This window comes from Haemorhous mexicanus, chromosome 4 (assembly GCF_027477595.1).
Source record: "Haemorhous mexicanus isolate bHaeMex1 chromosome 4, bHaeMex1.pri, whole genome shotgun sequence".
Lineage (NCBI taxonomy): Eukaryota > Metazoa > Chordata > Aves > Passeriformes > Fringillidae > Haemorhous > Haemorhous mexicanus.
The window spans coordinates 16,642,955-16,663,470 of record NC_082344.1 but is presented as its reverse complement, the minus strand read 5'-3'; the positions used below and the strand labels follow the sequence as shown (position 1 = coordinate 16,663,470).

The 20,516-nt window shown below is 50.0% G+C and overlaps 2 protein-coding genes across 6 annotated transcripts in view; both read right to left on the bottom strand.

Moving 5' to 3' along the window:
• Window positions 1-6,654: 6,654 nt before the first annotated feature.
• On the bottom strand, window positions 6,655-12,616 carry MEPE (matrix extracellular phosphoglycoprotein). The gene is made up of 5 exons (XM_059843882.1): window positions 11,801-12,616; window positions 11,015-11,086; window positions 9,380-9,433; window positions 9,146-9,238; window positions 6,655-9,045 (listed from the first exon to the last, which is right to left on the bottom strand). Exons 2-5 carry the CDS (start codon window positions 11,072-11,074, stop codon window positions 7,060-7,062), a joined length of 2,193 nt encoding a protein of 730 aa, XP_059699865.1. The 5' UTR covers window positions 11,075-11,086; window positions 11,801-12,616; the 3' UTR covers window positions 6,655-7,059.
• A 799-nt stretch (window positions 12,617-13,415) lies between these two features.
• NUDT9 (nudix hydrolase 9) overlaps window positions 13,416-20,516 on the bottom strand; it is a 53,454-nt gene continuing 46,353 nt past the window's right edge. Inside the window, exons 3-8 of one of the 5 annotated variants that reach the window (XM_059843878.1) lie at window positions 17,699-17,763; window positions 17,569-17,619; window positions 17,371-17,442; window positions 17,130-17,183; window positions 15,044-15,145; window positions 13,416-14,760 (exon numbers count right to left, since the gene is read on the bottom strand). In XM_059843878.1, the coding sequence (XP_059699861.1) occupies window positions 14,221-14,760; window positions 15,044-15,145; window positions 17,130-17,183; window positions 17,371-17,442; window positions 17,569-17,619; window positions 17,699-17,763 (884 nt within the window). In that variant the 3' untranslated portion in view covers window positions 13,416-14,220. Of the gene's footprint in view, window positions 14,761-15,043; window positions 15,146-17,129; window positions 17,184-17,370; window positions 17,443-17,568; window positions 17,620-17,698; window positions 17,764-20,516 lie in introns of those variants that run through there. The other 4 variants (XM_059843867.1, XM_059843881.1, XM_059843880.1 and 1 more) reach the window with 4 other exon arrangements.

Genomic DNA, 20,516 nt, shown 5'->3' with positions numbered 1-20,516 from the left:
ACATTTCCCTTCTTCCCCACTAAAAGGCCTAGAGACTGGCAAATGCACATATTTGAGTGGACCCCAGCCCTCCAGAAGCAGGTTCTGTCCTTACCAAGCTCAAAAGAAAGTGTACCACTTTTCTCAAAGTCTACTGGCTCTAGCTCTGAAGCTCCATCTGTGCTAGGAGCCAGCAACCTGCTCCATTTCCTGAGCTTGACTAGAATCACTTGCTTCTCCACAGTGCTTTTGCTGATTCTAAGAGGGAGCAAAGCCTTAGCATTTTCTGTGGGAGTAAGGGTAATGTGGCCTCCATTTTTGCAATACCAATGAAAGCATGAGGGTACAGATAACACTCATGCAAAGGCTGGAATATGCATCACATGGTGCTATGGGTCACTCCTCCCTGAGCACATGTCATCAAGGAAAAGGAGTTGCCCCTGATCTCTTACCAGCTGTTTCACCAAGAAAAAGCCTATCCCAAAGGCTTGAAAATGAGGACACTACTTCACAATTTTATCAGGTCATTGTTCACACTGTAAGCATTTCTGAACTATTGCTAGCACCCAGAGAGATTCAAAATCTTCCATCTCCTAAAACATGAAGTTACATGAAGTCTTAATAGGCTTCTGTTCCCATGCATTTACTATAAACTCTTTAAATCCTTTCCTGAAGTACCCCAGACAATGTGTTTTAGGAATAGGATTTGCATTGAGTAGTAAAGTACTCACTGTGCTCATGGTGTTTCATGACCTAAAACCACTGGAAGAATATGCGGGACAGGCATCAGAGAAGGATGTCAGAGAAGCTGCAGCAATTGATCCCTTCAATTCCTTTAGGAAGCACGCTGCTACAAAACCTGGACTTCTAGGGGTCAGAGAACGATGCTCTTCCAAACCTACCAGAAGAGAAGAGAGGAGATTACCTGTCTGGAATACTTGTTCTCTTAAATACCACCTCTGCTCCAGGATTCCCATCTCTAAGTCCCCAGTTTCTGTACAAGTTCGGTACTGGAGCCTCAGACACCTGCAGCTGGGCCAGAAGTCCAGAACAGCCCCTCATCATCAGAAATCTTTCCAAAAATAGTCTACACTTACCTGTGTAGTCAGCCAAGAGTTTTCTTCATAAATGTCAGCAAATCACCTTCTGTTCCCACCAGGGATGGAGCAGACGCACACCACACGGAGGAGACAGACACTTTGCATCTGCTTCCCAGCAGAGGATCCATCAACTGTTTTAACGGACCCCAGGTCACATGGGCACCCTGGGATGGAATCCTTGTGGCAATGGTTTGGCTGTGGCAACATTCCATTAACGGTAGCAGAAGCCCTCTTTGCACCCTCCTGGTGTCCCAAAATGCTTTGGCATGGAAGGGACCTTAAATATCAGCTGGTTCCAATCTCCTGCCATGGGCAGGGACACCATCCACCACATCAGGGTGTGCAGGACCCTGGCCAGACTTGCCTTCCAGGGAAAGGCATTCCACAGTTCCTTCATGTATTTTAGTCTGCGGTTGAAAACTCTCATGAGACTGTTTTAACTTTAATCCCCAGTAAAAAGAAATTTAAATTAAATTAAGAGATTTTTGAGGCTGGGTTGGATTTTTTTCTAAATTGATGAAAGTCTAATAATTTAGATTCTTATTTAAAGTCTCAGAAGTCTTGAATTTTTCAAGTGTTCTACTATCCCACTGCTGAGCATTTCTCTAGAGGATTGGGAGGAGATTTTCTCTGCTCCTGGAGACAGCACCTTCCTCTTGAAGCCCTGCTCTGCTATGAAAGGCAACAAAGCAAGGAAAGCGAATTTAAAATTCAGTTTTTCTTCTAGCCAGTCTGCCACTGGACCTGCATTCAAAGGGTTTGGCTGGCGCTCCTGAGAGTAGCAGTAAACCCATCCCAGCCCTGCTTAATACAGGGATGCTCCTCAGCCCCTGGTCCCATGAGTGCACTTGGGTGTGGGAGGATGGCAGAAATTCATCCAGTGCTGTGGATAGCATATGGATATTTTCAGCTCACAACCTACATGAGGAGGATAATTTCTTAAAATAATTTCTCTGCTGATACAACAGTTGCTATTAGGTAATGGAAAAGTATTGAGTGTTTAAAGATGGTTGGGGATGACTTTCCCATTTTTCTCAGTCCTGTGTCTGGAAATTGAATCAAAGGTTGGTTTTGGTCATCATACACACATCCTTCATTTCTCATATTCAGTGTCTGGCACAAAGTACTTACTTATTCATATATTAAACATGTATTTGGAATTGATCTAGCACCTTAGCATTTTTATTTCAAGCATTAGATCTCCTTTAGGATTTTTATTATCTAAAACTCTGCCCTTTGGATCCTACATTTTTGGAAAGCAGGAGAGTTTAAAATGAGATGAAACACTAGTGGATTTACTGGCATATAAAATATCCCATGTGTTAAGGCAGGGAACCTGTACACTCACTCTACAGGTACAGCTGAGGTTGGCTGTGTGGGCTCAGCCCCACTTGTATTTTGGGGTGGAATTGGATGGCTCTTTGCAGGAATGTGTCAACAGGGATAAGGGAGGAGGGAGCACTGAGGAAAAGGAGGGTCAGCTTTCAGTAAGTCAAACATTTGAAGGCTGTCAGGCTTGATCTTCCTCATCGCTGGTGGATGAAGGCAGCAGGGGGCTGGGAGATTTTATTGTAAGGCCCAACACTTTTTTTAATTAAAGCCACTATTGAAAATATTCATCACATGGTGGTGGGAGGGAAATAAAGCTCCTGCCCCTTCTCTGCACGTTGCAGGGAAGCTGAAAAGGCAACATACCTATTTTATCTCCTCCCATGCAGGCCAGCTTTGAAGCAAGGTGTAAGATCTCTGAAACACCCTCTGGCATTCCATTTCATGACAGAAGAAGTTTTTATCTACCAACTTCCCAAACTTAAAAGATTAATTCTAGCCAACAGCCTAAGCTGAACCCAAAATGACTGGCTTGGTATATTAATCACCTGGAGGAATAGCATTGGGATTTTCACACAGTGGCTGTAGTTTGCCAGGATTTTTTGGCAGGAGAAGTTTTTTCCAGACAACCTCAGGAAGTGTGAAAAACCCACAGTTCACTGGCCAGAGATTGTCAGCTCTGTACTCTCCCAAATCAGGTGTACCCTGATGATCAGAGCAAGGCACATAAAGTAATTTAAGAAGGGTGAATGCAGTATAGATGTTGTTTAACAAAGTATCTAGCTGCAAGGCAACTGCTCCCCAAAGAAACCTTGCAGACCAGTCCCTCTAAAGTTACCACGAGGATGCAGGGAAATAGGCAAGGATTACCAAAAGAGGCCCCAAATGGATTGTACTATTGGCTAATAATATTTTTACTTATGTCACTGAGATTTGCATTTTACTCCATGTATCAAAATGTGCCTTTACTTGACTATAGCAATGGTTCTGACTTCAGAATATGTTTTCCAAAATATTTACAGGGAATTGCTGGTGGATAGTCTATTAGAGACTGTTCAGAGTAGGTAAAAACATTTCTGAACCCCCCTGATAATAGGCAGTTCTGTGTGACTTCCTCTGCAGAAACAAAACCCAAGTTTCTTATTGCTGGGGCTGCTTTGCACCCTCCTCAGTGTCAATGAGGCAAAGGATGGAGGCTTTGGGGCATCTTCCATTGTCTAAAAACCTAGATGTACTCAGGCCTCCTGCAGTTGCCCAGCCTTGGCTGCCAGCTTAGGAGCAGGAAGGCTGAGCTCTGGGAGGAAGGGTTTGCTGGGCAACTACACAGTATTTTAGTCCCTGTCAGTCCCTAGTCTTTGGTGTGGGTTGAAGATGGGTCTCACTGAGTAACTACAGCAGGTGACAAGGAAAATCATTATTGTCCTGGAACCATGCTCAGTCTCTTTTGAGAGATGCTGCTTTCAGGTGCTCCCTCTGGCTGTTTGCTTCTGCCCTCTTCTGAAAAACCATGGTGTTACAACGGGGAAGGCACTCTTGTCTCTCTGGGAGGTTCCCGCTACCACCCCACAGCCAAGAAAACATCTGAGAAGGGCTATTTGTGATGGGCACCACCTGCCCCGTCCATACAGCCAGCATTGATCTCTGTAACTGAAAATATACAGTTCAAAACTCCATTTGAATGGTTTCTCAAAGGGCATCGTTGGTTTTTAGACTTCTTTTAGAAAGTATTTTAGCAGTTCTTTGCAACCTTGCTGGCCTGAAGCAGCAGTGTGTACCCATACTTGCCTGGTCACATGACCAAAATTAATATTCATAAGAGTAGCTGGGATTTTTAGGGACAATTTATTTTTTGTTCTGTACCCTCAGACAGTACATATCACTCTTCACTTGGGTTCACATACTTACAAGATGGGATGAATGACCTTAAATCACTTCAACAACAGCCTCTGCTATCCCAAAGAAACACCTGTAGATCAATCACTGCTGCCCTTGATTAAAAAAACAAAACAAAACAAAACAAACCCCAAAACACAAGGAACATAATGTAAATGTATATCCATTAAGTATTATTAATATTAAAAGTCTAAATTAAATATTTTCTCAAAAACACACAGCTCAGCCGAGCCAAAGAGTAAAAGGCCACAGAAGAACCTCTCCCAGACTTGGTGACTACCTCTAGCTCAGCTGTAAACTTGCTGTGGGTGTTTGAGCATGAGAGGTGGGCAGTGTCACCCTGCCAACCCCCATCCTGCCAGCCCTCATCTGCTCACCTTTCACTGCAAGGAAAAAACACCTCCTTCAATACTCTGGGAAAACCTTTTCCTAGGGAAACTTGCAATTTTTATATTCAGTGGCTTCTTGTGCTATTTGGCAGGTGAGTTTTGAAAGAGCAGGACCAGGCAGCATTGTGGTGCTGAGCAGGGGACTCAGGGTGAGCATACCAAAACACTGTATTCTCCCAGATGTAGAGCCAGGGTCACAGCACAAAAATTCCAGGTGCTTTTGCAGTGACTGTTCAAGGAGGTAATGCTGGTTTATATGTATGCCATTTATACCTGAACTAGCCAGTTTTATACCTGACCTTGCCACTCAGGCAGAGCTCTCCAGGACCTCGGGGAAGCAGTGGGACAAGATTGCAGCAGTGCCCCCGCCAGCATCAGGCAGAACTGGGCATCATTCAACAGGCACAAAACATTCCCTGCAACAGGCTTTTTATTCCACTAGATGGTGCCAAGTCCTCGCTTAAGGATGTTGCTTAATCTTTTGGACAAGGGTGTGGTCAGGACTGAGGACGGAGGGGCCTGGGCGCTAGGCTGGGGCTGCAAACTCCTTAGTTCCAACCCTGTCAACGGTGAGACCCCAAAACCATCCTCTTCATTCGCCAGGCAATCGTGCCGAGCCTTAGACCCCCAGAGCATTGCCGTAGTCCAGAAATCCAGGGGTGTGATGTGCCATGGCAATTCGAGGGGTGAGTTATCCAGCCCAGATGGGCAGCAGCCATGCAGCACCTTTTAGTCTGAGCTGGGTGGGCCAGCATGGGAGGTCCATGAGCCGTTGGGGGTCTTCTGCATGCTGCCCCAAGCCTGGGAAGCTGCAGGCAAATCCCTGCCACGGGCTGCCTAAATCTCCATGTCTCTGAAGCACTGGGACCAAGGTACACAGAGCACCTTCCCCGGAGATACCAGAGCCTAATGTCCTGGTGGGGGCCATGGTGGGCACATGCAATTTTGACTTTTTCTGCTGGAGAGCATGAGCAGTAGCAAAGCAGAATCCCAAGAGCTGGTGGTAACTTATAGAACCAGTGAGTCAGTGTCCTACTGTTCCAGCATGAATCAACTATGTATGATCCCTAAGTACCAAGTTGCTGCAAGAAGCTATGGATGTTTCATCCCTGGAAGTGTTCAAGGCCAGGTTGGATGAGACTTTGAGCAACCTGGTCTAGAGAGTGACATCCCTGCCTGTGTCAGGGGAGTTGGAACTAGATGATCTTTATGGTCTCTTCCACCCCAAACCATCCTGTGATTCTGGGTCCCGTAACAGGATTTGCCACTTCCCTGCATGCAGGTGTGCAGAGGGCAGGGAAGCAGGTGTTCTGTGAGTACTTCACTGACATCATGGCTGCTCCTGGCTGCTCCTACCTGCTTCCTGCATGGGCACAGCACTGGTGGTGAGTCCCTTCAGCATATGCTGAGGCAATACCTCTCCCCTCAAGGCTCAACGCCTCTCCCACTGTGCCATTCACTCTGGCATGCTCCTGAAAGCACCTGTTTTAGCAGATTCTCAGACAGAAAAAGCAACTTGAAATTGCATATACAGTGATTAACTTTGATTAATACTCCAGTATGTCGAAGCCCAGCCTGGCCTGTGTGCAGGGGCCAGTGGCAGGAGTGGTGGTGGCACAGTCAGTGTTATAGTGCTCCTGGAAGGACAGTGTGTCCAGGAAATGTACCATCAGGAGGGCGTGATGGGGACTTCTTGCTGGGGGAGGTGGATGAACCAAGGGGTAGGATGCTCTGTGGGCCTCCCTAGCAAGCCCAGGGATGCCGGTGGCCCTGGGCAGGATCTGGTATCCCAAGGGAGGGATGTGTAGGGCTTGTTGGCCAAATTGCAGTCCCACAAGAAATGGCAGGGCCAGGGATGGGCTGGGGACAGAAATCCCCTTATGCCCAGGGACCCGCACACCCCCAGCACGCTGTGTGTGGCAGTGACTGCCTGAAGTCCCATTGCAAACACCAGAGTCAGCAGATCCATAGGTACAGAAATGCCTTTATTTCTCCAGTAGGCTGGAAGTGAAACTGCGAGGACAGAGGCTTTTTCTCACTGCTTCTTTAGTTGCTTCGTATCAGTGCACAAACACCGCTACCCTATGCCCTGTAGCATAGCTGCTGTTCCCCGGCTGTCTAGCACAGCACACCCATGCATTCCTGCTGCTGCGTCATGATTAACAGCTCCCAGATTAACAGCAGATGGCATGAACCAGTGATTTTTGGCTCCTCAGCTGTGAAGCACTGTCTGCCCCCCAACAACCTGCCCCTCACTCAGGCAAGAACAGAGCCCACAGGGGGGATGCCAAGGGGGAAAACACAGTGAGTCACGCCCCAACTCCACCACTGGACCACTGGAGCCTACCGGGGTGGATACTGGCCATGCCTCAGAGGGGCCCCTGGATCCAGTGGCCTTGGGAGTACCCTGGGGATCCCCACCCTGAGGGCTGCAGTCCCGTCTGTCCACTCTCGCTGTGGCTGCCCCAGTCCCCCTCGGAGGACTGGCTGCTGTCGGCACTCCCGAGGCCAGGGTAGGGGCCGTGGGGGCTGCCACCCTCCCCACCAAGGCTGTAAAAGGCTCGCTCGCGGACGTGGAGCTCGTCAGCACGTTTCACCTGGTCCAGCTGCCGGCTGCGGCCCAGTGTTGCAATGGTGCCCGACACACCAGCCCCCAGCCTCCTGCTGTGGTGTCCGGGCAGACGGCCGCTTCCGGCCCCCAGCATCCCTGTCCCACTCTCTGCACCTCGCCCCCACTCCCAGCCCCTGCCTGCTGCTATGCTGCCCTTGTCTTGCCCTGCCTGTGGAGCGGGGCTGGCTCCTCCTTTGGTGGCAAGAGATCTGCCCCCAGTGTCACCATCATAGCTGCCAACACTTCTCTGGGCCCCACTCAACACCCCACCACTGGGTTTCCCACTTTGGAATGGTGCTTTGTCCATCCTGGGTGTCTTGTCCAGCCCTGGTCCCCCTGGACGGACCCTCATCCCTGCCCCGGGCCGTGCCTCCACACGGAACGGTGTGGAGGTGGCTGTCCCCACTTCCCCACTCCCTCCTCTGCCAAGCACAGTGCCCATGCCTGCCTTGTGATTGCTGGCTGTCACTGGTGGGGTGGTGAGGTCCCCCTCAGTAGCAGCTGGGTGGATGCTGGCCCGCTTGGCTGGGACAGTGATAGTGGCCTCCATGTCACCCCTGTGGTGGGGGATCGTGGTAGCCACATGGTTTGGCTTCCCCTTGGACTTCTGCCCCTCTCCTCTCAACTCATCATCATCTTTCCCATGGATGCTGGCCACTGTGGGGTTGGTAATGTCACCACTAGTGACTCTCCAGGGGACAGGGGTTACCAGTCCTCTATCAACACCAATGGTGGTGGCACCTTCCTCATCCTCTCCAGTGAGACGGCCGTTCCTGAGGCTGTTGGTAATGCTGTTCCCATGGTTTGGGGTGGCTGTGGTGGCCAGTCTTTCAGGCTGCCTGCGGGCAGGCTTGCTGTCATCTTCATCTCCACTGGGTGGCACAGTGATGTCCAGCTTGTGGAGGGGCCTGCTGCTTCCCACAGAGGGGATGTCGTCATTCTCCCTGCTCACTGTGACACCAGCCTGGGTGGTTACCTGCTCCCCCACATGGATGTTGGCCCTCCCAATGAAGATGTTTACCTCGTCATCCTTGCCTGGAGAGACCTGGGTGAAGCTGTGGGCCCTGTCTGTGCTGCCCATGCTCCCATGGGTGATGGTGACACTGCCTGAATCGGGGACGTAAGTGTATTCATCCACACCTGCAGCATCCACTTGGACATCCTCCATCTTCTCAGTGACAGAGGACAAAGCAATGCCTCCTGTCCCTATACTCTGCTTAACACTCTCCTGCCCTTGGCCAGAGACAGTGGCCTCTCCACTGCCCTCATCCCCTGCCCCTCTGGTAGTAGGGGCCCTCCCCCTCCCAGCAGTCATGGCTCCCCCCACCGGAACCACCCTGGGGGCACCATCATCCTTATTCTCACTTCTGACCATGGACCTGTTCCCCATCACAACCTCACTGGGGCGTTCACCCTGAGGAAGAATGGGAACACTGCCATCAGCTTCCACCACCAAATCCAGATCACCACTGCCCTCTGAGCTGGATGGGGTGGGACCCATGCCACCACCACTGCCACGTGCTCGCATGCCAGTGCCAGGGTGAGTACTGGGATCGTCCCTGCTGATGCCCGGGGTGCTGAGGTTTTCAGGATTGAAGATAATCCCATACTCAATTACTTCAGTGCTGCTGTTGTCACTGTGCTCTGGGGCTGTCCCAGCTGACCCAGCTGGTGGCTCCCGCCTGGCATTGCCCTCATCCAGCCAGTGGCTGGGGATGATACTCTGGTGGTCAGCCTCTTCTTTCTGTGTAGTACACACAAGGGAGAGGTCAGGGTGATGGATTGCTGCTGGAGGTACCGCAGGCAGGCCAGGGTCCCGCAGTGTCCCCTGGCTATCTCCTTACCTTTATCTGTGTCTGGTTCCTCCGTGTTGAGAATGAGTAGACATATTTGAAAATGTAGAAGCCATGCTTGGCATTGCACCTTTTCAGAAGTATCTGTTAGGGAAGAAAATCATCAAACCCCACAATTTTCTTATTAATTACATTGGCAGGAGTTTCCCTTTCTGCGTCTGGCACTGCAGTAGAGTCCCACGAGTACCCACTGAGGCCCCAGGAGGTTGGCAGAAGGATACGTACCCGGTGTTGGCCCACACAGTTCCCAGCAGCTCTCTCAGGCAGCTGCGGTGGCACCTGTGGGCAGCAAAACACAGGGAAGAGCTGAGGCATTAACACTGCCTTACCATACAGGCAGCTGCCAGCGCCAACTGCTGACCACCCACCCTTTCTAACCTTCAGGGAAGGGTGGGAAAACTGCATTGATAAGCCACCAAATTCCCACGCACTAGCTGGCGTGCTGACTTAAAGACAGCAGTAGTAGGAAAGGTCAAAATCCCATTTCCAGGGTCTGAAGAGTATTGTGAATTTTGCTACAGCATAATTGTATTGCATGCTAGCTTTCTGATGGTATTGTTGATAAATAACAAATAACCTTTTCCTGGAGTCTGATGCAGAGGATTTTACCACAGAGCATTTTTAATACACAGCACCATTGCTCACAAAAGAATGCTCCCTCTTACTGCTTGGATCTGCCTGTGATGAGAGTCCAGAGCTGGTTAACTGGTGGAGTTTCCAGTGTTTACTAAGCTACTGAGCAGCAACGTCTGTGTCCTCACAGTTGAGTTTCTGTACATGCTTGCAGGTTTCCGGCTCTCCCTGATTATCCTGCCATCTTTTGGTGGGTATTGGCTAGTGCATCCCTCAGGGCTGGGGAACCTACTGATGCGAGTATTCTGTGAGCCCCAAAAAGCCATTTCAGGCATCCTTTACATGCCAGAGTGAGAGACAGCCCCATGGAGGAGAGTCCTCTTTGATTTCAGAAAAATTAGTCACTGAAACATCCCAAACCCAGCTGAAGGGGCAGAAACACACCCCAAGGTATTGAATATCCCCAGGTTGTTTCATTGTTTGTGAACAGTGTCAAAGGCTGGATTACAGCTCTGGTCACAGAGCATAGCATTAACTCCCATCCGTGCTCCTATCTGAAAAGCAAATCTGTGCTGATTTATTGCCTTCCCCTGGGCTGCTCTGCTACAGACCGGGTTGTAAGAGCTTGCTCTATGGGGTAAAAGACACATGGGAAAGGGGTAAAAGACACATGGGAAGAGCCATCTCAGGGAAGATGGGATTTCCCTCCTCCTTACCCTGACCAAAAAAGCAAGCCTTTTCTAGGAGCAGACTTTCACTCTAGCTGTGTATTTAGTAAGCTGAGCAACAGTTATGCAGGACAAAAATGGCTCCTATTATATTCATCTTAGCTTGCCCTGTTTTTAGTTAAATCTCTCAATATTTCAAATTAGGAGAGCGGGAAAATAATTGTGGGCGCCCCTCTGACCGCTGTTCTCCACACAGGTAAGATGAGCATCCTTCCTGCACCTCCCTTCCTGTGGCTTGATTCAGGCCGTTTGCAGGCCAAAAGCATCAGGCAGATCCTAGATCCACAGAAATCCAGGAGGTACAGCCACCCAGACGGACACTTGTGCAATGCCATGATTGCTAAACTGAAAGAACATGCTCAGCCACCTCAGTGCTAATATATATTTTTTCTTCTAGGGTCACCTCTGCTGTTTACCTTACTCCGTTCCCCAAGCATCAGAGGTGGTGTACACAACTACAACCCCTGTTTTCCCACTGCTGAAAGCATGCCAGGATGCACCAGATAGCACATCTCATGCTTCCAGCAGTAGCTGGGAACCCAGGAAAAGCCGTACTCACAGGTGTGGCGAGGGCTGTGCTGAGCAGGCACAGGCACAGACAGACAAGGGATGTTTGCATCTTGGACTGCTCCTGGAGGTACAAAGTGAAGCATTGCTGCAGTTTGTATTTCTGAGATTTCTGGTCCTCAACAATCCTGGTTAGCAGCAACCTAAAAGCTCCTGCTATCCCAAAGCTCCCATGACAGCAGGGTTTTCCAGTGACCCCAGCTTTTCCCAGGCTTTGCGGTGGCCCTTGGCATTGTCCTACCTCTTTGCATCCCTCGCAACAGGGGCAATGCTCTCACCATGTGCTTAGGGCACAGCCAGCAGCTGAGTGGGAACCCTGACACTGGCTATTAAAACTGCCTAACTTCCTCTGTCAAAGCAGCTTGGGTGGATATTTGCAATACATGATCCCCTAAAGTTGCTGCAAGCTTAGCTGCTCATAAATCCGAATCAAGAAAGCAGCAGGCTTTAGGCTTTCACAGCGCTGATAAATGGCAGCAGGCAATATCTCCACTGGCCAATTCTCATTTCACCCAACCACCCTTGCTGGGCTTGCAGATCCATCCCAGACACTGAAGCCATACCAGTATTGCTACAGGAAACACCAGAAGGAAATACATGCACAAAGATCAGCAATACAAAAGCAATGTAAGCTCAAGAGATGTGCACAGCCAAGGATTGGGATGTCCCCATCCCCATTGTGGCTTGCCCAGAGTGAAAGCAAGAGAATCCCTGCTCAGGGACAGCAGAGCTGAAGGGCTAGGGAGAGACGGGGCAGGAAGCTAGGTAAGAAGATTACCTTTTCCCGATGGAGGCAGGTCCCAGTGGCAGACTGTGGAGCCTGTGCCCACTTTGCTGAAATTTAAAGTTGGCCCTGGGTGCACAAAGCCAATCAGCTTCTGCCCAGGGACATTTGTCATCTCTGGCAGCACTCACAGATAACCAGGGGGAGTAATTTCCAGCTAAAAATGTGTTTGTGGTAAAAGACAGCTATCAAATGTTCCACCTGGTTGGATAAACAGAAAGAGTAGTTTATAAATATCTGTTCTAGAGGCAAAATTGCTCAATGATTAGTGCAGATCTTAATGTGGCACACATCCAGCTTGGTTATTGATAAGAGGGTGTGCAGTGGGTCTTGACTTGCTCACTGTGACCAACATGGGAAAGCTGGCAGGGCTGCAGAAATGGTACGGCAAGATCCAGAGCCAGGTCTGGTTCTGGCCCTTTGGCACAGAAGGGCAGTGTTGGCCAAACTGAGAGCCACCACCATGCTGTGTCTTCTGACACTTGCTTTTTTGGTTTCAACCTCAACCCCTCTGAGTTAAACCTGTGCAAGCGCAAAAGAGAAGGGTGGCAAAAAAGAAAAAAAATATGTATGTTTTCCCATGCACTGCTTCCACAGGTCCCTTTGAGCCCAACTTCGTTACAAAGAAGTGCTACAAGGGTGTGCACAATGTACAAACCCTTCTTCTCTCCGCCTATACTTTTGGTGGCATTGGAACCCTTGCCAAGAAGGGTTCCCACTGCTGCAGCCAGCCTGGCTCAGGCAGTCACTGTGGTGGGTGGTGACAGCAGCTCCCATCCCACTCTCCATTCTGCCCTAACCCAATCTCTGGGAGCTGGCACGATGCCCATGTTATCACCAGAAATGTTTAAACCATCAGCATCCAGCCTCAAGCAGGAGCAAATCCTGGAGCCAGTGGCCAGGGAGTGGCAGTCGGATGCCATCCCACAGGGCAGCCAGCCCATGTGCCTTGGCTCCTGCAGGAGAGCCTTTGCCAGATGCCTGGGGGGCTGACGCACACAGGACTGGGCTAAGGGCCCTGTAGGAGTGGGACCTGGTCCCTGGCACCGCCAGGGCCCTTTGTCCATGCCAGTTTCCTGACGTAGCTGAGCACCCCCTGGGGATGTGGATGATGGAACTCTTGTGTCCCCGCACCAGCCATGAGTGCATGCAGGGCTCCTCAGTGCCACCATAGGGATTTGTCCCCAGGGGTGCCCATGCTGCAGGCAGCACCTACTGCCTCCCCAGAAGCTGCAGCCTGGCTTTGGCATACAGAAGCAATTTTGTACAATGGCCAGTGACTTGCTGCTGCAGGAATAGACTAGTTCTGCAGTTAGACCTGCATCAGAAACTGAACTCAGGTTTCCTTCCTAGGAGTGCAAAAGAAGCACGGTACCTGCCATAAACTGTGAATGAGGGCCATCACTATTCCCAGGTGGTGGCATCTACCGGGAACCCAGTGGGATTTGTTCTATCCCTATCCATAGTGCAGATCACCAGTTGGCCAGGGACATACTCCTGTTGGGAATGGACCCTGAGCAGGGATCCTGAGGACTGCCAGCTAGGCATTGCCATCACTGATGGAGGAGGGGAGTGGACGCACCACTGTCATTGTGACAGGCCCAGCTTGCTCTGGGAATGAGGCTGTGTGACAGGGACATTTTGGGCTGCAGTAGTGCTGTTCAAGACACACATCCAAGTTGCCCAGCCTTGTACCCATGTGCCTGGTGCAGGGACAAAGCAAAGTCCTCATTACAGGGGTGTGCATCTACAACTAGTGATGCACAGAAAGAGAAATTAGTGGTTTTGCCCTTATTAACATTGTCTGATGTGTGGTCAGGCCTTGGGAGGCACATTACCAAGGAATAGAAGACATGATTAAGTTATCACTGCTCATGTATTGGAAATTCACATCAACTTTACATAAAACATGGCTGTAATCCCACAGCAGTGTCCCTAAAAGCGCCCTTTCATTTTTCAGAGGGCACTCTGCAGAAGCTTTCCAAGTTAGCCTTGCTATTCCTCCCTCCTTTTAAGTGCATCTGAGCTGGAATAACAAGATTCAGACCTAAGCATCATGGGCAACCATAGACCCTAAGCCCCTCACCAAGCACTGTGCTCCTCCGCTGAACACAGAAAATTTGCCAGCAAACCTTTTGTCACCAACAAGCTCAGTTCAGTTGCTTTATTTCATTTCATTTCATTTCATTTCATTTCATTTCATTTCATTTCATTTCATTTCATTTCATTTCATTATTTCATTTCCCTTTGCAAGATACAAAAAAAAAAAGCCTGGGATGGAGCCAGGGAGGGAGCCTGCTCATGGCAAGCTGCCTGGCATCCCCTCTGGCACGCAGAGGCTCCAGGGAGCCTTTGAATGCACCTTCCTGAGTGGCTGGGGCTGAAATGGAGAGCACCAGGGCTGTCCCCCATGCTCACTGGCTGTAGTAGTAATCGTGGCCATACACATCGTACCCGTGCCCTTTGTAGTAGCCGTACTCATCCTCATAGGCCCGGTAGCTGTCCCCGCGTGCATACTCATCCTGTTCCTCGTACCCACCCTCAGTGGTGCCCTCATCCCCCCGGCTGTGGTCCCTGGCTGTCACATCATACTCCCACAGCTCCCCAGCTGTGGTGGCATCTGTGGGTCTCCCACCATCCACAGTGGTTGCCTGTGTCAGACCCTCTTCGTTGGTGGTGCTTGCAATGGTCGTGGCTTCAGCTTCTTCCTCCTCCTCCTCTTCTTCCTCTTCCTCCTCTTCCTCAGCTTCACCAGTGCCCTCCTCAGCCACCACAGTGCCATTGCCATGAGGTCCAATACCCTCTGTGGTATTGGTTCTTGTGCCATTGACACCATTCACATTGTCATCTACTTCTTCTTCCTCCTCTTTCTCCTCATTCTCATCACTGTCTTCATTTTCAGAGTCCTCCCCCTTGCTGGCAGTTCTCTGCCTGATCCTTTGGAAACCCTTGCCCTGGCAGAGGGAAGACAGCACAGCATTACTTGGATATCAGAGACTGCAGCTCCATGTGGAAAGGGCACAGCTGAGCATCCCTCCACACTTTTCTTGGCAGGACTGTCTTTTTGGGGTACCCTTTTCAACCCCAAGTTAATGCCCAGAGCTTGGTCCAGCTATAGGTATTTCCACAGCAACTCCCCAGGCAGAAACAGGGTGCAGGGTATCCCATGGATACAAGCAAACATGCAGTGAACAGCCCCTTCCCCATGGGTGCTCCCTCTATCTCCCCAAACCACACCTGCTGGGGGGATGTGATGTCTCCTTCCAGTGCAACTTGGCAGTCCTCGGGGGCTGCTCCAGCAAGGTGTTCAGCTGCCTTGGTTCCAGCATAAAATGGCTCCTACAAGGACAGGGACAGGACAGGGCAGGGTGCCATCAGCTGGAGTGGAGCGCAGGCCTCCCCTCAGTGAGAGGGATACAGTGCATCCAAACAGAGCATTTGGGCATTGCTCCGAGTTCCCTGTTTTCTCATGGGTCTCGCTCCAGGCTGAAATGTAGAAGCTGCAGCAGGGCATCTGGAGCTGTGCAATTACGTGGTGGTGGCTGGAGTTGGGTGTTCCCATTCTGGCTCCAAGTTTTGCTTTGCAAAGCATCTAAAGGTTTTCTTCTGAAGTTACCTCTCCAGTTTCCAGTAAACAAAGCCACAGGCACACTACATGTGAACACACTGCACGTCATGTGTGGACGGTCAGTGAGAGTGTGATGGCTCAAAGCCAGGCATGAGCCCAAACCCCACCAGCAATCAGCCATCAGCAACACTTGGCCCCAGAGATCAGCAGGAGAGTGGGGCTCTCAGTAGGGTGCACGGCTAAAAAAAATTAAGTAAGGAATAGCCCAAATACAAACAGAGCCTGGAGCAGACACTGAGGAACTGGTGGGGCAATTCACCCAGGGCCCAGCCTGGGAGGTGGAGCTTGTTGGCACCAGCATATGAACCCAGCCGTGGCATGGAGATCTGAGGTCAGTGTCATCACTGCCCTGGGCAATCCCTGCTGCTCACATGCCAAGACCAAGGACACCTACCCTGGCATTTTGGGCCACTTCAGACCTTGAAATACAGGTGAACGCGCTGTCAGAGAAAATCCAGGCTGCTCTCCTCTCCAACAGGAGAGCCATCAAATTGCACAGTGCAGCCAGCTGTGCCAGTGGAAGTGATGCTCCCTATACAGCAGCTAATATAATGCTTTTTACATACCGATATGCTTTATAATGCTTTTTACATACCTATAACTGACCTTGGGGCCTTTCAGCATGATTCATCTTGCTGACCACCCTGCCAGTGAAGGCACATCCCTGCATGGGATCAGCCACTGCTCTGGTGCCCTCAAAATGAAAAGGGCAGACCTAAAGAGCTGCTACATTCCTGCATACCAGTTAATTTCTTCCTGAGAAATGAAATTCCATCTTTTGCTGCCCATCCCACTGCTCAAATTTATCCCTAGAGATTGCAGTGGTAGGGGAAAGAAACAGCTAAAATGGGGCAAGTTGCAGGGAGGGGCCAGGGCTGGCACAGGGGCCACCCCATGCTATATCCCAAGCCCTGACAGGCCTCCAAAGTGGGGTTTAAAACCAGATTCCCTGGCTTTCATTAAATAAATTTTAAAAAGAACAGAATAAAAGACTTGATTAAGTGTGACACACAGGATTCTAAGCATACCAGATCCTTATTTCAAAGCACCTATGTGCCTGAGACCACTGAACTATTTTTGAGCATTTGCAGCACGATAAGGCACAAAAGATCTTTGTAATACCTTACATATAATTTTGGACCTGGTTTGCTCTCATAACTCCAGAGGTGCCCAAGCTCACACTGACCCAGCAGACAGGAGCAGCTTTACCATCTGACTGATACAAATTTGACTTTCCCAATACAACATCAGTTTGTGTCACTCCACAGACACACATACAGAACATAACTGGGTTTTCTGTAGGAGTATTCTCAGTGCTACAGGAGTAACAGACCCTGAAAGAGGAAGGTAAGTGGAGTTCCTAACAGCACCTTCTTCTTTGTGTGAACCTCCCTGGTTCTGTTCTTTGGCCTGTCCTGCTCTTTTCTGAGCCACTGGAAACAGAAACCCAGAGAATTTGTCTCAGGGTTGATTGGTGCAACCCCTGCCCAGGAAGAAAAAGGAAAGCAAAAGGAAAATATCGACCAAAAAATAAAAAAATAAAATAAGGTACAGAGTAGAAAATCCAGTTGTATCCAGAGTGCAAGCCTGTGGGAAGTCAATGACCACAAATGCTGATGAGCAGAAACTACAAAACCAAAGAAAGTTCCCAAATTCCTGTACTTGTTTTGCAGACTGCTGGTTTGCCATACTCACCCCCTCTTCCTCCTCCTCTGAGCCATCCCCCTCTTCCTCAGACGAGTCACTACTCTAAGAAGAGGAAAAACCAAGTTGGAGGTGGGTGGGTGGGTTCCCAGTGGTGTAATGAGTACAATGTTCTGTGCCCAGGCCCACAGGCCATGCCAACAGGGCACAGACCATGCCCCCATCTCATTTGGGCCAAAATCTCTGCATTTGGAGGGTGGTGAAGCAGCAGCAACCCCTTGGAAGCACCCACCTGGTACTGTTGCTGCAGGGGATACACGTAGATGTATCTGTACAGGTAATGCCGGTGCTGGCTCTTGAAAACCTACCAGGAGAAGGAAGGGAAAAATCCCATCAGTCTGGGGCCTTGGGTACAGGAGCCACCAAAATGTGCTCTTCCTCAAGATGAGCCCCATGTGGGACTAGGCACACAGGGTGGGGGAGACTCTACCGCATTCTCTTCTGAGTCATCCAACTTGGGTTGCCGCAGCCAACTCTTGACCTGGGGGAAAGGGTGGGTTGGTAAAAGCCCCACACCAGCCCCGGCAAGACCAGGGGGCCCCCCCTCACCTGGCACTCACCGAGAAGGTGCACACCATTCCCACCAGGCAGACAAACACCAGGACACTCCTCATGGCTGCTGTCTCTAGGAACACCAAAACACACTGAGGCCTTGCTTGTCAGCTAGAAAGCACCAACACCACTCCAAAACGTCCACAGGTCTGTGTCCACATGGGTGACTGAGGAGAAGAAAGGCTGACCTCCAGCCTTCCTTGGTGAGGTCACCCTACCCCTCCGTAGATCCAATACTTTGTTTTTCTTCTTTTTTTTAAAGATCTGCCTCAACTTCCATTAATACATTTTGTTTTTTCTAGAAGCCACAATATACCAGAAAAGCAAGTTTTACCATGTAGTGAACTCAAAGCTTTCCTGGAGAAGGATGACTTATTCCTGTTTTCCCATTGCCCTTAAGGGAGGGGAGAAAGCCAAGCCCCACTGGAGATGCAACAGGAGCAGCTGGGAGCACTGCCCACTGTGGCGGCCCTTCCATATCTCCAAGACCTGCTTGGGCTTTGCCCAGGAAGCAGTGCTCCTGGGAATTACACCACAGACAGTGTAACCTCACTGAGGAAAAACAAACAAGCAAACACAGCCTGCCTTGGCAAAAATAGCAGTGGCAAGGCACCAATGCAAAGAGCCCCCACAGGCATAGCTGGAGAGGACTTAGCTCTGGGCAGGTCTGAGCTGCACACCCAAAGCACTAAAACACAGCCTACCCTCCTGCATTAAGGAGAAAGGAGTACAACCAATCTTTCCAAAATCACTCCAGCCTTCCCCCAGGGAACAATGCTCCCAGCATCCCCCTGACCTCACTCAGGCTTTCTCCTACCCTTCCTCTGCCTAAACTCATTATCAGTTGTGCTTGTAGGAAATTATTACATTTATCTGTGCTTGAATTTTCCTTATTTTTGCTTAATTCAGGCTATAAAACAAGAGGCCACAAGTTTCTCTGACCTTGCAGCAAGGCTCTGGATGCTCATCCCCTTCACCCAAGCGCTTCATGAAGCCACAGATCCAGGAAAAGACTAAAAGCAGCACCCCAATCCTGCCAGCAAGCTGACCCTCCCATCTCCCTGCAAAAAGCAGATATCAATGTACAACCCAACTGGGAAAAGCAGCAGCAAGCTTACCCTGCCCCAGCACCAAGAGCTAACCATGGAGTCAGCCAGCAGAGATTTCCTCCCGTTGCTGCCCTGCTGGAATATAAGGTCTGGCTTTGCCCCCCCCAAGCCAGTCACCGCCCTACCCAGAATGACGCCAGCTCTCCAGCATGCACCAAAACCCCTCCAAAACTTCAACGCTGGCAGATTTGGTGCACAAACATAGTACCCCATGCCACTGCCAAACCCAGCAAGGTTTGCATTGCACCACTTAATTGAGGGTCCGGCCTCAGATGTGCGGCTGGGAGGCTGAGGATATAATAACACTCTGGGTTTTAATTAAAATAAATATTGGGAAATCTGTTGCTGGGGGGTGTCCACCTCCCTTTTTGAGAAATCCTGTCACTGTTTTTTCAAGTAGACAGAAAGACTGACCTCAAAGGCCCAGCCCCACAGCCACTTGTACAGAGCCGTTAGACCGAAAAAAAAAGCTAAATACAAAAAAAAAATCCCTCTCCAGGGTGACTGCAGAGGCCTTGGTAAGGGAAGGGAAAGAAAAGGGGACTCAGATACAGGTGTCACTCAGTGCCCCTTTCAGAGCCATTTCCGCCACAGTATTGCTACCAAATGCAGGTCTGCTTTGTTTCTAATGCCCTGCAAACTATGCAGACCCACACACGGGTCAGCCCAGTCCCCTGCTCTCAAAAATCAGGCATTGCTCAGCTGAAATCTGTGTATGTCCCCAGCAAAGCAGAATAACTGCCTGGGAGTGGGGGGAAAATTAAAAAACCCCACCCACATGTGCACTCAAATCACATTGGGGATCTTGGTGACAGGATACAGCAAGCAGATGCTGCCCCCTGCATCCACCTCTGCAGGGATGTCTTTTCTCCTTTACCTATATTTATCATTTCCTGCTTGGATTTTATCCACCCAGCTCTCCAGTGCACCTCTGCTAATTATTTCCCAGATTTTTCTCGCACTCATCAGCAAAGGCCCCTAAGCTCCTGCATATCTGGGCTGCAGCAGTTCAGGGAATAACTATTTACCAAATGCAACTTTGCTTTCTGCAGTGGCAAGGAGAGCTGCAAATCCCACTTGATGCTTTCAGCCCTACAGCGCTAGGAAAAGGAAGAGAGGTGCTGAAAAATAAATGCCTTCAGGCAGATCTGTAATGGCAAACAGCCAGTGGTAAAACTATGGTTATTTAGGGCAGAAAAATCCACTTTGCCATGAAATGCCTGAATTTTTCTTCTCAAAACTAGGGGCAAAACCAGCCTCAACTACACGCAGGGGAGCCCATCATTGACAGGTACATGGTGGGGTGTTGATAATTGCTGATGGAACACTACGCACATAAGTTGTTTCTGAGGAGGGAGAGGTCCTCCATAGCCCCTCAATGGTCCAGCACCCCTGGCAGCAGACCATGCCACATGCCCACCATGCAACCCCTGGGGCTGCAGGGTACAGCTGCCCCATGGGCTTCAAAGCCCCTTGTGTCACTGTGAAGAGTCCTAATTATAAGGGAGGCCTGGAGCTGGCCATGGCTTTCAGCTGATGCCTTGTGCCAGGAAAAGCTATGCAAAAAACCTCCCCCCCCCCCAAAAAAAAAAAAAAAACCCACCAAAAAACCCCACAAAAAACCAACAACAACAACAACAACAAAAAAAAAACACCACAAAAACACCTCAGCCATGCAGTTCTTCAGTGCCTATGCAGCAGCCTCTGATAAAGAGAG